General features: G+C 45.4%; 1 protein-coding gene across 1 annotated transcript in view; it reads right to left on the reverse strand.

Moving 5' to 3' along the window:
- Positions 1-20670, reverse strand: part of DSCAM (DS cell adhesion molecule) — a 482198-nt gene that overhangs the window by 86355 nt on the left and 375173 nt on the right. Inside the window, exons 13-14 of the mRNA XM_081819866.1 lie at positions 14472-14542; positions 6839-6914 (exon numbers count right to left, since the gene is read on the reverse strand). Of these exons, the coding sequence (XP_081675992.1) occupies positions 6839-6914; positions 14472-14542 (147 nt within the window). The remainder of the gene's footprint in view (positions 1-6838; positions 6915-14471; positions 14543-20670) is intronic.

A 20670-nucleotide genomic window follows, 5' to 3' on the forward strand; every position in this document is an offset into this window, starting at 1 on the left:
AATAAGTCAAGCAGAGAAAGTCAATTATCATATGGTTTCACTTATTTGTGGAACATAAGGAATAGCATGGAGGACATTAGGAGAAGGAAGGGAAAAATGAAGGGGGGGAATTGGAGGGAGAGATGAACCATGAGAGACTATGGACTCTGAGAAACAAACAGGGTTTTAGAGGGGAGGGGAGTGGGGGGATGGGTTAGCCTGGTGACGGGTATTAAGGAGGGCACATACTGCATGGAGCTCTGGGTGTTATACGCAAACAATGAATCATGGAACACTACATCAAAAACTAATGATGTAATGTATGGTGATTAACATAATAAAATAAAATTTTAAAAAAAGGAACATTTAACAAATCACATGAAGAGAAAGTATTGTTTTCATGGACAAAAACAAGCCAAAACTCTAACTATGTCAGGCAAAGTTTATGTTTTATTATTACTTTGTAGTCTGGATAGTCAGATTTCCACTTAGGGATGTGTTTACATTAAAGAAATCCTTGAAAACTCAGATCTCTTTTTAAAAGTCTATAAACAGAGGAATTCTGCACGTTCAGTATAGGAAATTTCAGGGATTGCGGTGCAAGTACCAAAGAGTTTTTGAAAGTGACCCTGGAGACTTTCCCTGAGTGGAATGAATAACAAGTGGTGTGGACAGGGTGTGTGGAAAAATCTGACAATGGGCTTCATGTCATCCCAAGACAAATTAGTGCATAATATACTTAACTTTAAAATATGTTTTGGGGGGGCACCTGGGTGGCTCAGTCGGTTAAGCATCTGCCTTCGGCTCAGGTCATGATCCCGGAGTCCTGGGATTGAGCCCCAGGTCAGGCACCCAGCTCAGCGGGGATCCTGCTTCTCCCTCTGCCTCTGACCCTCCCCCTGCTTGTGCTCTCTCTCTCTCTCTCAAATGAATAAATAAAAAAGCTTAAAAAAATAAAATATGTTTTGGATGATGCTTTAAACATCCATGCCTTCGTGTGTGTGTTTACCTGGGATAAAGGTAGATGTCTGTAAGGGAGAAATCCTAATGGGGAAGGCAGTTTTAGGATACAATTCTCTGGCCGTTAATTATCATCAAATTGTGATTGACAAAATGGGTCAAAAATAATTATTTGTTTCATGAAACCAAATGAATGAAATTAATGGTGAAGTAGGAAGAAAAGAAAAAGAGGATATCAGGTAGAGATCTTGAACATACTTTGAATCTTGGTTGCAGATAATGGAGAAGGCAAATTTCCTAAGTTACCGCTTCGATCATGCCCTCTTCTCCCCAGATCTCAGCAGTACCCATTGTGAGATTTAAGCCCAGTTGTAGTCTTTCCAGGCTAATGACCCCTGGCTGCTCCCCGATGACCTAGGATTCTCTCTGGATCCTCGAACAAGCATGGAAATTCCCACTCTCTTGTGTTTTTCCATCTCATAAAGCCCTCATCAGAGACTGCTCTTCTTCCTCCTCTATCAGAGCCCAACTCATTCTCCAAAGCCAGCTCAACTTCCAGCTCATCTGCTTCCTTCGACTGCCTCCATCCAAAGAGTTCTCTCTCCTCTGGCCTCCCCCGCATGCACTGATTCACCATCAGCTCAGTGAGAACTGATCACTTCCATCCCCTCCTATGGCCACTGTTCCATATCGAATGCCGGGTTTCCAAGGACTTGATTGCAAGCTCCAAGTGCCTAAGGATTCTCACAAACATGTTTGAAATCTCATCCACTCACTTGTCCAAAACAGGGCTTCAGCACAGTGGACATTCTCAGAAAATGTTACTGTGGATGCAGAAGAGAATGGTTTTGAGCATACATGAGGCACAAAAAAAGTGATGGGCAGGAATGACGTCAGTTGCAGGTTTATAATCTGACTGGGTGCAGGGCTAATGAGAACGGTTTGAAGATAAAAGAGCTGCCCAGACTCTAGGTCCATGATGTAGCTGTTGATCAGAGGCCTGGACTATCCAGTACAGAAGGATCTCTCAGGATCACCGTGCAACTTGGATCCAAGTTGAGAGCTGGCTTCCATGTGGTCACTCAGCATGGCGGCTCATGCATCAGGATAAGAGATCCAGGTGGGATTTGGGGGGGGTCCAGCTTCACTTCCCAGTCCCCGTCAAGGGAATAAAATAGCATCTGAGGTGCCAACTTGTTTGGACAATGTCATCCTTTTTCTTTTCCTTCTTAAAGCAGGGATTCTGGAGAGTTTGTTCACTTGTTTGGCCAGCTCATGGGTGATGTGATTTTAGAATAAAGATCATTTATGACAGATCCAGATTTATAGCAAATCTCACCTGGCAAACAGTCCTCTTAATACATATTAAAGGAAGACTCTGGAGAGTAAGTGAATGGAAAAAATTTAAAAAAAAAAGAAAAAAGAAAGTCAGTCCAAGGCTCACTGTATATTGCAGAATTCAACCATCTGAGCGCCTTTCTGCTCCAGAAGATGCTGTTATTTACAGACCGCTCTGAATTACACGTGTCCTGTTTCTACCTTCTCTCAAGCCCCTTTGAGTGTGCTGCAGTTCTGGGAGAAGCCCTTCTCTATTCACTGTTGTGCTTTTCATGTAGGGATTAATTATTTTCCTGTGTTGAATACTACTCTTCCTTTCATTTACCTGTGGATCCAGTAATGAGCCTGGGTTCTTTCCATTTGTCTCATTTATCTGCTCTCTCCCCTTTCTAGCCTTAGGCGCTTTTCTCCTCCTGTAGTCTCCCTAAACAGCCTTCTTTCATCCTTCCGGGTGTCCTTCCTCCAGCCTCTGGTCCCTGCTCCAACACCCACTTCCTTTAAGAAACTGTCTCTTTTGATCTCCATGACAACAGCAGTACAGTGTCAGTGTATCTGTGGTTTGCAAGTGTCTATATTTTATGTGTCCGTCCACATGAGCCTTGAAGCTGCCTGTGGCAGATACAGAGGTCTTTAAAAAGTCAGTAAGAACAGGGATGTGCAAATGCTCACAGCACCATCAAGGATGTGAGTGATTAGAGCAGGCCTCTCTTCTTTAGAAAGCCACCAGCCAGGTCCTGTTTCTGCACACTTCCCTCCCCCTTCCCAGCGCAGGTGAACGGACTCTGCTCAATGCCAGGATTCACCGGCTGACCAACCTCGAGAGCTAAAACCTCTGCTGCAGATTTCTGCATTCCAAGAATACCACATTACTCAGGCATGTTGAGTAAGTCAGGTGAAAAATGAATTGAACATTCTCCTTTGAGATTCTTCCAAATTCACTTGAAATGTAACCTGTCCTCATTTCCCTTTTATTCCAGGGGCTGTGGACTGTCTTTCTTATCTTCATGTACTCCTTCCAGTCCCCATCCCTATTCCCCAACATAAATAGCAGCTACTCAGTAAGCTTACGCAATGGATGGATGCATTCAATGGAACAGTAGGAACTGGTGCCTATCCTATTCAAGGGGAGAACTACAAGTGAACCTATGATTAGAGCAGAGAGTGGTGCTTGCAGTGCCAAGGGTTGGCATGGGGTATCGTGGAAGGGAAAAGGGAGAGGATTCCCAGAGAAGGGGCATTTCATCTGAGCCTCTAGGAGGACCCGCCATTGTTGAAGAGGGACAGCCTTACCCGAATGCAGTCAGCCTCCCCACAGCACCCGGGTGAGATAACTAGAGACGACCCCGGAAGGAACAGCTCCAAGTGATCCTTCAGAAGGTTTCTGTGCTGACTGTGGGGGTAGAGATGGCATGAGCTATTCAGTTCAGGTCTGAGATGAATACAGAACTTCGAACTAGGCACAATATTGAGAGGCCAAGAACTTTGACTTGAAGCTGGTAGTCACTGTGTTCTCATCAGATCTGGCAGCTGGGGAGGAGGCGGCAGCCAAGCATGTGCTTGGGCTTGGAAAACACATGTAGAATTTTAGAAACAGGCTCTTACAGTTTTATGGGATGAAATTGAGGTTAACTATTGCATAACAGGACTTCATTTATTTAATTTCTAAAGTGTGTGTGGGGCGTGGCTCTCATTTCATTCATTCATTCATTCATCCAACCAACAAACGTGTTGAAGAGCTACTCTTGCTGGGCCCCCTCCTTTTTCTGAATTTCACTGTTGTTTGCATCCCACACTGTCTGGTAACCACACACAGCATTTCTCACCAGCCTTAATGGCTTATCCAGTGTTTTCTGCCAAAGACCTAACAAAGGAGTTCATAGCCCGTATGCAGACCCCACCTGGTGTTATATGTATTGCCTCTGAGAGCGGGTCTCCAGAATATCCCACATTTAATGTCAGGGCCTTTAGATGTCTTAATGTTTCTGAGAAACAATGTTTCTTGCCTGGAAGGGTGATGGCTCACAGTGTCCCAGAGTCTGGGAGTGGGGTCTGTTGGAAAGAAATGACACAGAGAGTGCAGGTGTCCAGGTTCAGACCAGGGAAAGAGCAGAGAGACAGTGGGGAGAGGCTGCATGAGATGTGTCCACGGGTCACCAAGAGGCACAGCCAGGGCCCAGCCAGGAAACAAGGCACCTGGAGACTGTGAGGCTTTGGGGGACAGGTCTCACCTGTGTTTCTAGACATTGCACAGACAATGGGGATGCAGAGAGAAAGGGGTTTGGGTTAGGATGCCAAGAGGACCCCAACTATTTAGCGGCAGCTGAGTGATCTCAAAGGGCTTGGCTCCTCCCATGTAGACCGGAGAGACCCAGCCTGGAGTAGCTCCCCTGTAGGTAATGGAAGCCCCTGGGGATGGCAGGGAGAGGTGCAAAACACAGCGTTTTCAAAGGTATTAGATTCTCCGTAAAGGAATGGTCTGCCTCAACCATACGAAGAATTGCTGCTGTCAGTCTTTGTAACTTCTGCTAGTGTAGGTCTGTCCAGAAGGACCAGAGAAGATCTGCAGTTCAGAAGGAACTGCAGAATGAAAGGAAGGCTTTCACTTCATGCCTGGAAAGAGTCCCTCGGTGGTTTAACCCTCTGCCAAGTAACAGGAAACCATTTGCGACGTATTCCAGCTGCATGTGACTGCTTCATGTTTGGTAAAGCATGGTGGACATGGGGCCAAGTCCTGGGGCCTGTCTATTTGGCCATTTCTTCTATATGGCCCTTAGCTAAGAATGTATATATATTTTTTTACGTTTTTAAATGGCTGCAAAATTCAAAAGAGGAAGAATATTTTGTGACACGTGAAAATTACATGCGCTTCAAATGTCAGCGTGCCTGGGTAAAGCTTTACTGGCTGTCTGCTTCCCTGCTAGGGTAGGCAGAGCTAAGAGTTAAGACAGAGACTATGTAGCTCACAAGGCTGGAAGTCTTTACTCTCTGGCCCTTGACAGAAACAGTTTACAGACCCCTGGAGGACACAGCGCTGCGGACTGAATCAGTGTGCAGGGTGCGGGGTAGAATGCATGGGGTGGGCTGGGGTTGGAGGTGGGGGGAGGATGGGAGGTGAGCATTGGTGGGAGGAGAGGAACCTCCATGAGAGGAGGATCCAAGAGAGGCCAGGGCTTGGGGTGAGCATTGGTGGGAGGAGAGGCACCTCCATGAGAGGAGGATCCAAGAGAGGCCAGGGCTTGATGGAGTCAGTCCCCTTTCTTGCTGGGATGGCAAAGTCCTAACCTGTGTCCTATCTTAAGAAGACCAGCAATGCCTGCATCAACAGCAGACTTTTGGTCATGGACTTAATATCTACCATGTACACTTTATGTCATGATTGAAGGATAGAGGGACATTGCTTCCATAGCGCTATTTACCTTTGTCTCTTATCTGTGCCTGGGTAATGAAAAGCATTAGCCCCAACTGAAGGAATTTCAGGCATGAACACTCATGAATGGATAATGGAGGAGAGCACTGAGAAAGTGTCCAATAGGATCATTTCCCCTGTCAGCAACATGCTATCCTGGATGTGGGAACCCTCAGGGACCACTCTGGTTCTCAGATGGAGGATGCACCTGACACACGCCCAAATGCTGAGACAGCCACAGGTCCTGTACAGAGCCCCCGGGAGTGACAATGCCCATTCTCTGCCTCATCCTTTCCTTTCTTGGGAATTCTGACTTCCAGAAGTCAGTAAGAATACACCTCCTGAATTCTTATGTTATTTAGATAAAAACAGGGCTTATATCCAACTTTAGGTTGTAACTTTCAGAAAAAACAAAAACGATAATATATCTTTAAAAGGTAGAATTGCTTCACTTCCTGTATTTCTATGATTACTCAAAGTACATAGCACTTTTATTTTACATCTCAAGTTAAAATTTTCAAAAGAATGTACTGAAATTTTCAAAAGAATGTATTAATGTGAGGAATCCATCATAAGAGTTACAAGAATGTAAAACTTGTTTTCAAAGATTTTAATACAAAGAGGAGCTGGCTTTTAAAGATATTGTGGGAGGTTACCTTGAGATAGACTTAGTTGGCTATATCTTAGTGCATTAGGTTAAATGTATTTGTACTGGTGAAATGAACCTGAAAGCATACATTGTTTTTCTGTTCTGTTTCACGTTATTATGAAAACGAAATGTGGAAATTAGATGCAGAAAAGTCTCTTACAGCAATTGGCTCTCGCTGTCCTGGCTGGAGTTCTTCCTGAAACAAACCACAGAGAACTTTGTCCAGCCTGGTTTTAAATGATAAAAGGAACATCAGATTTCTTCCTTTGCCTTAGTGGACATGTCCATGACATAACAGATGTCATCTGGTATCTGTGGAATTCTTCGTTGGGCATGTTTTCCTTTATTCATTTGATTTTTCCTTCTAACATCTGTGCTCATTTACTAATGTATCTACCCTATTTGATTTTTCTGCTAAGATGAGAAATGTGTTATCAGCAAGATGGCTTAAAGAGTGCTCTCTAAGAAAATGAGGCACATAAAATAGTGTATATTCATTCACTCACTCGCTTGATGGATGCCAACTAGCTCATTTATAATACTTAGCTCCATATTCACTGTAACTTGAACTTCTGATTTGCTCTGTTAAAAGTGGAGTTAGTATTTTATGAGAACCAGTAAAACTATACCTGAGACAGTCTTATGAATATTCTTCTTAAAATCATTACCTATCTGTCAATTATTAGATTATTTAAATTTATGTATTTATTTATTGGTCAAGCAAATTTCACAATATTTACATTTACTGGGGTGTATTGTTAGCAGAAAGGGCTGTGCTATCAAGCGCCACTAGGGGGCAAGCATCCAGGGTGGAGATCAGAATCAAGGCTGTCATTCGAGGGCCCAACCTACAGATTCTAAAGTGCCCTCATGTCCTTCATCCTCCCTGTTATAAGTCAGTGCTGAGAGACTAGCAGGGAAGATAATGCTCATCAGCATGTTTACGTGTTTATGATAAAATGAAAAGAACGCTCCGAACGGAACTAGTGTAAAGGGTTTGAGTTTCAGCAAAGACAAAGTAACTTGCTCGAGGTCATTTTTATTAGGTATAGAAATGGGAGTAATATCTAATTTTCCTGAAGTCTAATCCAGTAATTTTTATATTATATTATATTATATTATATTATATTATTATTCTTATATGCAATTTGTTATAGATATATTTAACTTATGTTAATCCTACTTTATGCATAATGAAGTGTTGCCCGGTGATATTTTTGTAAATAGTCTTCATTTTACACTGAAAGTATTGTATATTCATATACATATATATCCCTGTAAGATTTCATAGCTAAAATTATGCACAGTGTACTTAATAAACAAGTAATTTTCAATATTATCCAACCACGAGCAATTTTTAACCTCATGTCCCAAGTTTAGGATCTAACTGACTTGTAAAATGTGATGTTGATGTATCAGACAAAGAAAGACTTATGGCTGGTCATCAATTAATGTCCAGAATGCTCTTTTAGTTATGACCTCTGATTCTTACGCGTTGTTCATATTTGCATCTTGACAATATGTTATCTGTCAAGGCAAAAATACCATCCTTGCCTCCTGACTCCCTGTAACCTAGCAGTTTATAATCTAACAGCTCTGAAACAGAACCACGGAAGTGCCTGCTCACAGACGCCTTGCCTTGTCAGGTTCATCCAGGCTCAGTGTGAAGCTTTCAGAATAAACCATCTGAAAGGACTGCCTCTGATGAATGGAGATGGCCTTGGTCCTAGTCCTTAGTCCAAGCCCAATTTGCATCCTGTCAGGGTCAATTAACTGGAGCAGTACACTGGGACGTGCCTCCTCTACTGAGTCTGAGCTAAGCTCTCCAGCATGCCTGGTGTCAGACCTGGATCGACACTTCTGACAGCTGAGCAGCCTTTGGAAAGGTAGCCAGCATCTTTTTGCTACACTTGGGGGTTGGGAACCAAGAGAATTGCCTGCTTAGGTTGGGAGGCCAGCCAGGACCCTTTGGGAGGCTGGCCTGAGGCTCTTCTCTGGGACAGAGAACGAGGGTCCCTGGTGAAGGCCAATCACACGGCTAAACCAGGAGGGCTAATCCAAGGGATAGATGGAGAGGGATGCCAAATATACAAGTGAGGCAAATAAGCAATGAGTCGTTTTATTAAAGGGATTTGTATATTTTATACATGCACAAAAAAGTAAGATGTGAATATAGCCCAAGGGTTTCCAAAAGAAAAGGTAGCCCCTCTTGATATGAATGTTTTAACATGAATGTATACAATGGGAATGGCTCATGTACTCATTTAACAAATATTTAAATATACTTCTACTGGGGATATGGTGGACAAACAAAAACAAAACAAACAAAATAAAATATGCCCTCTACCCTCACAGAGCTAGTCAACTGTCAGAAGTTGAGAGAAAATAATCATAGGGTATGTGGACAACCAAGAGGTTTTGAAATCAGTTTGGATTTTCCTTCTCTTGTTAGAGGGGAAAGAGGCTGACTTGTTAGTATGAGAAGGGCTGATAGTTCCTTAAATATTTGTAAGACATGTTGGTCATTGGGATTTTTAATAAAGCTGCTGTAAATCCAACTCTAGAACAAATTGATTAAGAAATGTAAATTTTGTAATTTTTCATAGCCTGAGGATTAAAGTGAGAGTCAAGGAATGAAGTAAAATTAATTTCAAGGCAACCCTTTTGAATTTCAATGGATGTTGGAAAAAGGGGTGTTGACTTACTACTCCAGTTATGCTAAGGCTAAGTTTACATTTGGAAAGAAAGAGGGATAAGGTAGAAATTACATTTTTCCTATTTTCTCTAATATTAAAGTCAAGTAAAATTTATAACAGGAAGTTGGAAGGAACAGGACAAGAAACTAATATTTGCTGAACCTTACTATGCACAAGCCACAATCTTGGCACTTTGTGTACCTTAGCTTATGGGTTGCTTAGAAACCAGTCGGAAAAATCTCGGTGAAGGTCCTCGACCTGACAGTCCCAAGCCCTCAGATTTTGGGCAAATCCCTTCAATGTCAAGAATTTGTACGAAACCCAGTATACCCAATGCACAGATCTAACGGCATAATGCATGCAAAGTTGAGCACAATGTCTGGCTGAGAGCAAATGTTCAGAAAGACTGCTTTCCCAGGGACCCCAGCCAGGAAATAGCATTTCAGAAGACAGTCCTTTTCCAATGTGGCATGCCATTTCCTGGGTAGAGGGATTTAGATGCAGGAGTCAAGTGGAGCCTGCAGTTTATTAAATCATTATGATGAAGGTCACTGGCAATAAGGCAGCTCTGCTTTTAAATGACAAGTTAAGCCATTTTCCCATTGTAAGAGCTCATCTGGGAAACATAACATATTGCAATGATGCCTCAATTAGTTGGAATTACTGGGGATTGTGCAGATGTGGTGTTTTAGTTAAAAGTATTCTTCGGATTACTGAAATTTAATCAAATCCCTAAATATGCAATGTTCAAATTTTATGCAAATCAGGTATCTCTTCTGCAACATTGTTCATCCCAAATAAAATCTAGCCAGAGGGTTTGATACAGAGGGGCAAGAAAGTGGCAAGATCATTCTCAGGACTTTGTCCTGAGTCATCAGTTGGACAACAGTTTTTAGCACTGTAATATTTAAACAATTGAAAATTTCATAGTTTTGGGATAGCGTATGGCTCTAAAAAGACTTCTCATTCAAAACAAAAGAAAATATTTATATCAATAGGAAAAAAAATCTCTGCCTTAAATTGCATCCCTGGAGAAATGTTTTGAGATACTTGTGATAGTTAAATATTTCAGATACTTAAGATTTTATGTTATGAACACATACAGATAGCAGGCAATCAAACTGTCCTTTATTTGCAATAACATGGGATCAGTTGATTCTGAGACTGACCAGAAGAGAAAGTGACAGGCACTGTCAAAAGAGACTTGCTCTGTCAGTATTCTGACACTTATAGGGAGGTAGATTAAACCATAATTTTCTGAAAAACCAAAGAATTCTCCTTTAGGTTTATGATTTTCAGGTACTTAATCAAATATATTATCAATAATCAGTAACTTTAAATATTGTTTCTGATTTTTTAAGATTTTATTTATTTATTTATTTATTTGAGAGGAGTGGGGAGGAGCAGAGGGAAAGGGGCAAGCTGACTCCAAGCTGAGCTCCAAGCCCGACGTGGGGCTGGATCTCACGACCCTGAGACTGTGACCTGAGCTGAAATCAAGAGTCAGGTGCTTAACTGACTGAGCCACCCAGGTGCCCCCATATTCTTTCTGATTCTGAATAACCACAGCAAAAACTGCAAGAAATTGTATTTGCTTTTGCAAACCCTTCTGTGTTCCAAAGGGGAGGAACAAAAGTTAGAAAATGGATATTATCATTTACTTCCTTTTAATTTATTTAGAACCACTTATGCTATCTTTTTTTTATTATGTTATTATGTTAATCACTGTAAATTACATCATTAGTTTTTCATGTAGTGTTCCATGATTCACTGTTTGCATGTAACACCCAGTGCTCCATGCAGAACTGCCCTCTTTAATACCCATCACCGGGCTCACCCATCCCCCCACCCCCTCCCCTCTAGAATCCTTAGTTTGTTTTTATTTATTTATTTTTTTTGGTTTTTTTGTTTTTTTGTTTTTTAAAAATTTTTTTATTGTTATGTTAATCCCCATACATTACATCGTTAGTTTTTGATGTAGTGTTCCATGATTCATTGTTCGTGCATAACACCCAGTGCTCCATGCAGAACGTGCCCTCCTCAATACCCACCACCAGGCTAACCCATCCTCCCACCACCCTCCCCTCTAGAACCCTCAGTTTGTTTCTCAGAGTCCATCGTCTCTCATTGTTTGTCTTCCCCTCTGATTTCCCCCCTTCATTCTTCCCTTCTTATGCTATCTCTCGAGTTCCTGTCAAGGCACTGCTCAGCATTTTTATTTAACTCCAAATACTTAAAATTATTAAAAGCCTGATTTAATAGGGCACTGGTTCTTGGACATCTTCCTGAAGGCTGACATTTGATGTGATGTGCAGAGGGCCATTTCCTCTGACACTTAACAAATTTTTTGAACCATTACTGTCATTTATTTTTCAATAAATTACAGTAGGAGCTCATACGGAAAGGGGTGGGTCTGTGCACTCCATGGAGCGGGGATGGTAGTTTTGGGCGCCCGCCACGGTAGGCTCAGGGGAACTTCCCTGCAGCATGAGTTAGACCCTCACGATATTCCAGCCCGGGGTTCGGAGTTCCTCAGAGCTGGGCACCTTCTCTATGGCAGTTTCTGAAAGGCAGAATGTGATTTGGAACCCTTGGGCTGTGGACCTCATCATTCTCAACTCGAAGATGTCCTCATCTAATCATTTGTTCACTCACTCATTCATTCGTGCAAGTGTGTCAGCCAATGGGGACCAGAGAGGAACGAGGTCCTCCCTGACCTTAAGCAGCTCTCCAAACCACAGAGGAGGTACAAGCGACGGAAGGTAGAACCTGTGGGATGGGGGCCTCACTGAGCTGTCACCAAGAGTGAGGGTCCCATAGGGGCTCAGACAATTACTCCCAGACTCATGCAGGACTGGACGGGGGGGCAGTGGGGAGTGTTACAAACAGTGTCATCATTGACAGTGAAGGAGGAGGGGGATGCCAACTGTGGGCACATGAATGGCCTGTTGGAACAGGGGCAAAGTGGGGGTGACAGCCTGCAGCCAATGCTGAACGGCCTCGGGAGTCCAACGGGTCTCGGTTGACATTCAGTGGGCCATGGGGAACCTTCACCAAGCTTGAAATTTTAAAAATTTGAAACTTTGCCTTGGTGAAAGACATGGCTGAAATAAAAAGGGAGGATTGTGTTGTTTATTTTGTTCATTAGAAGGGATATGTCACGGAAGTGTTGCTTATACAATAATTAGACAAACAATATCTAGCTCCAGTGTGACCTTTAGTCTCCAGAGTGCCCGGGACCTTTCAGAGGTCGGGAGTCTAAAATGGCTGTTTTCCCACCAAAGCCCCGGCACCCTTCTCCCCTCTGTCGCCTCTCTCCCCTGAGTGCATCTTTTACTTCTGTAGGTTGTCCTGTGACCATGAATGAGTTTCCAGTTCGCTCGTCCCATGACCCCGGTATTTCTATCCTGCTGACTGGGGCAGGGCTCCCTCTCTGGGTTAATGTGATTTCTCTTTCTTTCTTAACCTCCTTCTCTCTTTCCCTTTCTGGTCAGTTTCCTTACACAAAATGCAAATCTGGGGCTTTTACACCATAAAATCAAGGCGTATTTCATGCAGCATATTGTCCTTTACATATACTTTGGATTGTAGATAAAAGCACACAGTTTAGTGAAATCAGTGATGCACTTTCATTAAGTAGTCAGGCCGACGTGAAATGACAAGCCAGCGAACGGGGGTCCTTACCTCGTTCAGTCTGTAAAATCATCCGGACACCTGTCTGCACGCTGACAGGCCCCACAACATCAGCCTGCTGCTCCGAGAGAAACCACTGCTCCGTGAACTGTGCGTTACGACCGGCTCATGATCTAACGGAAGCAAGGCTTTCTGTCCATAGCCCACAGCGTGTCCATTCTCTCAACATTAAGAAGAAATTTAACTGCAATTCACCGACTTTTGCCTTTTTTCTCCTCTGGAGACAGAAAGGAGGCCATGCCTAGAAAGTCTCAAAAGTTTCCATTTTGGGGCGTACGAGCTCTGTGGACAGATACCTTTCTCAGGCAGGACCCAGAAAGCTTTAGGGGCCACAGGAATAGCTGACCTTTCTCAGCGGCAAAGCGTGAGACTGTGCGGAGCCCGCGGATGAAGCCTCACAGAGCCTTTAATTTGAGACCGAGTGAGTCAGCATTCCGTCTGTAGAACGGCCGGGATGCGTACAGGGTTATGGCTTGCTGAGCGCCTTTGACTGTACAGCGTGTGATGCTCGCTGCTGGTGGACATGCTCACAGAGAGGAACGCCACCCCTTCCCACGCTGCCCGGCCTGCGCTGGCTGTGTGGCCGAGCAGTCCCGGCCTGCTGTCCGCCGGAGCCAACCACTGGCTGGGGTACAAGAGCTCGCACGAAGGGGCTGTGGATTCGGCACTGAAGAGAGTCGCCACCCTGACAACCAGGAGCCTTTTTTGTTATAGATGCAGCTCCCTTTACGAAAGAGCTGGTACCAGGAGGAAAACACCAACAAGAGGCGTGATGCGTTAGGTCATCAGTGGTTTTAGGGGCCTGCCACTTGAGGACCCCGCTGTGGTTGTCGGCTTGGCCTCTGCCCTGAGTGCGAACGCAGGGGGAAAGGGTGAGAGCAGAGGAGAGGGAACCTCAGACCTGGAAGAGCCAGTGCAACTCACACAAGTTTGGACCCAACAAGAGCACTCCAGGTAGAGTCTACAGTCATCATCTGCAGGAGCGCATCCAGGGATGATAAATTCCCAGGACAGTTTCCCCCCCCCCAGGTTAGTGACGTCAAGAACCCTGGGGCAGTGGCACCTCACACGCCCCTCGTGACCAGCTTGCTCCAGCTCGTAAGCCAACGCTGCTTCCTTCAGCAACGCCTTTGCTATGAAAAACATGGCGGCCGGACGAAACCGTGCTGCGTGTGTAGTTGTTTGCTCTGCAGCTCAGGGTGTCTCTCCCAGTGACCGGCCGCAAGCCCTCATCCGGCCAGCGGCCAGTCCACATCTGCAGCCACATGTGGGCTCCACTGCCTTGGACGGCAGCTGGCTCCACAGCCCACCTCGCTGAGGAGGAAGCGAAGGGCGTTCTCAAGGACACCGCTAGCTGGTGGCACAGTGAGGGCGACGGTCCCTTCTGCCAGCTCCATGGACTATCCGCCATACTCGGATTTGCCACTTTGTAAAAGCACTTAGAAAAAGCTTCCCCTGGACTCAAGTTAGAAGTGCCGGGCACATCTGTCCCCCTATTTGTGCAGAAACAAGCTCTTAGGACCCAGTCAAATTCAAAGAATGAAAACAAGACATAACAACTCCACTCTCTGTGCACAAGTATTCAAAATGTGGATACACATATTGGATGTTAAGAAAAGGGCTTTTACTCTAACGTTGCAAAACCAAAGTTTCACAAAATGTTAGTGTCTCGGCTTCCTAACACGTAACGTGCGTGAGGTGCTCACCCCGCGAACAAAGTGCCAGGAGTACAAGTGTTTGCTTGGTTTACCTTCCAGGTGACCCTGATGCTCTGAGATGACAGGGGTTCCAGGTGAACTTCCTGAGGTGGGCCGTCAGGAGCTGTAAAGACCAAAACCCACGGGCCGGTTAGAACTGAGTTCCAGAGCAGACTGACACCTACACAACACACAGGCCCAGGAGACAGGCCCCCGGCAGCGCAGAGAAGCTTGTCAGCGTGGCCGAGTTGCTGGGTGCTGAATTCACCTGGTGCGTACTCGCTCCCAGGAAAAATGAACCTTGAGGAACTGTCCTTGTGTTCCTCTTCACCATGCCTTTGACACCGTGATTAATAAACCTCAAGTCTGAGCAAGTTTCTAGGTAGGACAGGAAGTTGTAAGACAAGATGGCTTTTATGAAACCCTGTGGGACTTGTCGAAGACCCTTCTCTTTCCCTCAGAAGTCATGTTTAGGGACATGGCATTGGGGTCACTCAGGTGGTGCAGAGCTACTGGGGCAAAAAAAAAAAAGAAAAAAAAAATCAGGATTCTTCTGCTTCCGAGTCCCTTTGATGGCTTTGGTTTTTCACACTTTCTGGTTGAAAACTCTCATGACGTAGGGGCCATTGCCTCCGAAGGCAGAAGCAAAGTTAGAGAGCCAAAGCGTGCAACTCACACCACCCTATTTCCAATGCTTGTAGAGATTCCAATTACCTTCCAGTTCTAGTCTGTCACTAGTTATCAGAAACATGCTAGCACCAGGCACTCAGTGCAGAACTAAGAGGTGGGACACGTTCTGGTCCACCAGGAGTTGACACGTTACCAGAATAGCAGATGCACACACTGCAAGAAAGACCAGCCTACAGCGTGGTGGACACTCAGGCATCTTCCAAGAAATAGAAGCAACCGGAAACTCAGGACTCAGAGGGAGAGACCCCTCCTGATGAAAACATGCTGTGGGATCGACGGCTCTACCATCTGAGCTGCACAGGGACCATTTCTGTGGACGTGGAGATGTCCGTTTGCAGAAGGGGGAGGAGCACAAGGGCAGATGAGGAAGCAGCAGTAGGGAATGTGAACTGGTTTGAAGGGTTTGAAAGTCGGTGGAAGGGTAAAGATAAAGGTCAGATTAGGGGAGAGGCAAGGTCAAGGGAAGCATGCTCTCCTTGGTTCAGGAGAAGAAGTTTTGAGTAATACCCGGATGGAGTTGCTAAGTTGATGGGTGTTTCAATCTTTCTGCCTGAGTTCAAATTCTGGCTGTTATCACTTAGTAGCTGTGTGGTTACTTAATTTCTCTGTGTCTCAGTTTCCTTCTTTATAGAACAGGACAATAAAATGCATGCCATAGGATTGTTATGAAAATAAAGTACTCGGTAAATACAAGCAATAATAATTATTTTCATTGGGTTTTTGACACAAGGGGAGGTAAAGGGGGAAGTTCATATAATGAAAAGAAAAGGTACACTTGAAGGAACAATGTCTGAGCACAGATGCAAGGGTGCTATCAGGAATGGAGGTGGTGGGGTCCCGGGGCATCAGAGTGACCATCTCTGCGGTGGGAGAAGGGAGGAAACAACAGGGGAGCTTTTGGTGGACTTGCTGGTTGAGGGAAGCAGGTTCAAACCTGATTGTGTTTTGTTAGCAAATAAAGCGTGTTTCTTAGCAAATAATAAGAGGCAAGGTCAGGGGCGTCTGGGTGGCTCAGTCAGTTAAGCGTCTGCCTTTGGCTCAGGTCATGATCTCAGGGTCCTGGGATCGAGTGCCGCATCGGGCTCCCTGCTCAGTGGGGAGTCTGCTTCTCCCTCTGCCCCTCACTCCCCTGGCTCATGCTCTCTTTCCCTCTCTCTCGCAAATAAATAAACAAAACCTTTAAAAAAAATAAAAATAAAATAAAAACATAGACAAAGTCAGCAAATCAGAATGGGAGAAGGAAGGAGGGCCGTGGCTTTAGGAACACAGGGCTCAGGGAATGGTAGTGGCCGATGGAAATGTGTGCCCTGCACAGCACAGAGAGACACGGAGCCCCAGCTTGGCATGTGAACATAACACGGGGGGAAGCTTGCGTGTGGGCCTTCATGAGGGCATCGACAGGTGCAGACAGAGTGTGCAAGTGGACTGGGGTGAGCATTGGCGCTAGGCAGGAAGAAGCAGGTGCCCAACTTCTACCGGGGGAGGGGCAACAGGACCCTCTGGCTCCATATATGAGCAAGAAGGCGCGGGGGTGGGGGTGGGGGCGCGGCGGGGACTGACTCCAGAGGCCAGGGCTGGTGGGACCAGGAGAGAGTGAGAATGCTGAGAGGAAGCCGGTTTGCCGGAAAAGATGGTTCATTCTGTTTTACAAATATGAACTTGAAGGGAATTGGAGATATCAGAAATGTTTACAAGGGCCGGGAGAGAAAGAGGAGGAGTCAGGTCTGCAATCTGCTTCCTTCTCCACACCTCGTTCCGTCCTGCTACCGCCAGCCTGGCGTCTCTCTTCTGCGTGTCTCCTCTCTGTGCTTGGTCTGCCGCTGTCCCCGCTGAGGCGCTCAGCCTCACCGGACAGCCTGCCCCAGTCCTGCATCTGTGGCTGGTGCCAGTTTTTATTTGGGTCCTAAACATTGATTCTGGTTTCCACTTGACCTCTTTTAAAGGGGACATGGGCCCAGAGCACCCTTCAAGCCACTCACTCATCATACTAACTTCCCTGTGTTCTGGGTCCTGCCTCTCTCTGCATGCTTCTGTTCTGCACCCCCATCCCCGATGCACCCCCCTGTCCCAGCCGTGGCCAACATCTCAGTGGAACCCAAACACACCTGCCCCGGGCAGATCTGACCTTCTGTCCTCGAGCTTTCTTTTCCCTCCGTCGGCGTTGCCTGCTCACGCCTGGGCGACCCCCCCAGTCTCCCCGCACCTCAGCGTGGGGACCGTCACAATCACAAGTGACACTGGGCACTTGCTCAGGGCCACCTTTGCCCCAGGCTGTCCTCCCCCCACTCTGAGCTGCACGGCCTCCTGATCTGGGTCTGGAGCAAGTCCCTGCCTTGAAGGGTAAAGCATTGTGAGACATTGAAACGTGGAGCACACCTCTCTCAACCCGGCAGGTCACGGGGACCGCTGGTCTGCGGGAGGTGCTGCAGCCTCTTGGGTCTATCCATGGTTCCCCACGTGAGAAGGCTGCGTTAGCACCGAAGCCGACTCCAGAGCAGGCACCGAGGGAGGGACAGGCATCCAGCCACCTGCCATCATCCTTCTTACAGCTCTGTACCTAATTTCTGCTCACAGGATCATCCCCTTCACGCAGGAGCCTTTTGATACGAGCTCCAGTGAAAACCCGTGTAGCAGATTTCTCTCAGCTGAAAACTCTGTGGTCATCGAGAAGCACGAGGTTCATCCACGAAAATCCTTCTTGAAAAAGGGATTTTGAGGTCTGACAGCTATATGGTGCTTGGTTATTTTAATTTAATTGCGCTAAATCAGACTTAAAGAAGAACCTGTTGGTGAGGAATGAGAGGTAAGATGGGGGCAGCACCTCACCCTGCATCCTTTGAGTGTGTCTGGCCTGTGACCTTTGGGGGCATCATTCTGGGCGGGGGGGGGGGATGGTGGGTGGCTTCACATCCTTGATGAGATACAGTCAGGCTTAAAAAGAAAGATAGGAGGATAGCATTTACAAAATGGTCTTGATTCTACCAGAAACCTTGAAGTCAATGATGCAGTCATGAATTGGGGAGAATTTGTTTTTCCAATCTGGTCCAGACCTCTCTCTCAAAAATAAAGTTGTAGAAACAATGTCAAAGACAAACGCCAAAAGAATACAATCTATACTCACACATTAGAGTCATGCCCAATATAATTAGGAAGCGTTTTTGTTTGTTGGGGAACTGAATTTTCCACTCTTAAGTTTTCTAAAGCATTATAGGAAAAGCTTTATATATATATAATGAGTCTGCTTCCAGAAATTTCATGCTTTCCTTATAGCTCCTGAGCTGTAATCATTCCATAGGTCTTCATCTCCTGGCAAACAATTTCTGTAAATTCTCTAAAATTTAATCCAAGGCAGACTGAATTCCCAAAAGCTGAAAGGATTCAAGATCAACCATTAGGTACTCACTTGTTTAACTAACTTTAAAAACTGTGTTGACATCTGACATTTAAGAATTTATTTACATGTTCTTGAACTGAAGCTATACTATCTATAGAAAGCATAGTTTCTTCTTCTGTTTTTAAACCAGAATATGTCGCTTTTTCTTGCAAGAGGAGAAGGCTAGGAGGTAAGAATTAATAATGAATGTGATTTTCCAAAATAAATAATCTCTGCATTTCTACAGGAGCCCAAACTGCTCGATCTACGAAACAGTAATAATTGGAGATGGTGTGTACAGTTCCTAATGCTCTTCCTAGGCAAGGCAACTTTTATGAATTCTTTTTGGCTCAAGACACAGGGATGACAGACCCTTCCTAACTGCCAGACACGTAGACCTCTGCTCTTGCTTCCCTCTCTCTGCATTCCCACCTCACCTCCTGAACCTGCTCCTCTCCTGTTTCCTGCTTCCCTGACAGTCACTCTCAATGAATGGTCTCCATGGATGGTCCTCTCTCTCACTTCCAATTGGTGAACACAAGACTCCAGCCTCAGCACTCCCTTCTGCCCCTCGAAATACCCTGTCCTCCACGAAGCCATCTCCTGGCTTAATGCAGAGTCTTGGCACCAAATCAGTCATTTAGCCTGGCTGAACCATCTCTGTGGGAATCACTCCCAAATTTCTATCTCTGGTTCCCTTATTGGCGGATTTAATGAGGGCTTCCTATGCGCTGGTGCAAAAGTCAGCAAGGACTAGGGTACAAAAGTGGGCTCCACAGACACGTTTACCTCTGCTGGAGGCAGCAGGGGTGAGAATGATGCTCTTGGCTATGCAGAGGAGACCAAGACGATGTTTGATAAAAATCAAATTGAACAAAGAACAGTTGACTCCTAGACGGGAAAAAGATGACTTCATGTAATAGCTATTTATCAAGTAAGTAGCTTATTAATTTAAGCTCTTTATTTATTTAACACTTATTATGTGCCAAACACTGCTCTTGGTGGTTGGGATATGGCAATGAACCAAACAGGCAACTATTCCTGCCCTTGTGGGAGGGACCCAAAATAGATCTAAACAAAATAAATTGGTAAATTATATGCTATGTTTTATTATTTATTTTTTCATTTATTTTCATTATTTTTTATTTTTTATTAAAATTAGAATTAAATTAAATTTAATTTAAATTATATGCTATGTTGATGGTGATGTGATGCTATTTTTACAAAGGAGAATGTTGAGGGAGGGAGGGGGCCAAGTGTCCCAGAGTGGGCCGTGGGTCGGACTTTAAATAGTGAGTAGGACTCACAGAGATGCCATTTGACCAAACACCTGAGGAGCTGTGGGAGGGGGGGAGGAACATTCCAAAACATTCCAGAACATTCTAGGTTAGCCAGTGAGTGTATATAGGGCATGAATAAGGAGTGGCAAGGCATCCAGTGATTTTTCTGGTTTAATTTCCAAAGTCTCTAAATGGACGCTGGAGAAAAATGATGGCCACGGAAGCAGATTGCTGAAGGCTCAGGCACAGGGCGTGCCTGATTCTTCCTGGGGGGCAGACCCTGTGCATTTGACGTCCCCTGGAGGAACACAGTTGATGCCACACCGGGCCCTACTGGGCACCACGCTTCACATTTATTGTTACATGTGGATGCCTTTTATTCCTTAAGCCCTCATCACGTCCTCTCCCCCTCCGCCCCCAGCTCAGCACACAGAGGCAACGCTTCCTCTAGATTGGAGCTGCTACTCTGGAATGTGATCAGGACTGGTACAAAGGGCTGTTAATTTAGCGCTGGATCCAAGGGAAACCCAACGACTCCATGTGGTGACCCTTCCGTAATCCTGACTTTCCACTCTCGGATGCATCTGAAAAAACTCAGTGGTTTCTCAGTGAGCTCCTGCGTAACCGAACTTCCAGGTTCTAGGGGCAGATTCATAATGAAAACAGTGAAGGGATCAGCCATCCCAAACCCGGGCCGAGGTGCTAGGCGACATGTGACCTTCAGGGCACAGCTGCTAATAGGGAAGTTGGTCTTGGTGAGGGTCAGCTGCGGATGTGACATGCTGTTGGGGGTTGAAGGAACCTGGCGAGTCAGTGCATTTCTGGTCCGTTAGGATCTAATCCCGTGGACTCCTGACAGTGTCTCCACTTCCTCCCTCACCTTCTCCTCTTTGAGGGGTCAGGGGCTGC

The sequence above is a fragment of the Leptonychotes weddellii genome, chromosome 1, assembly GCF_054177405.1.
Source record: "Leptonychotes weddellii isolate Sample4059 chromosome 1, ASM5417740v2, whole genome shotgun sequence".
NCBI classification, from domain to species: Eukaryota; Metazoa; Chordata; class Mammalia; order Carnivora; family Phocidae; genus Leptonychotes; species Leptonychotes weddellii.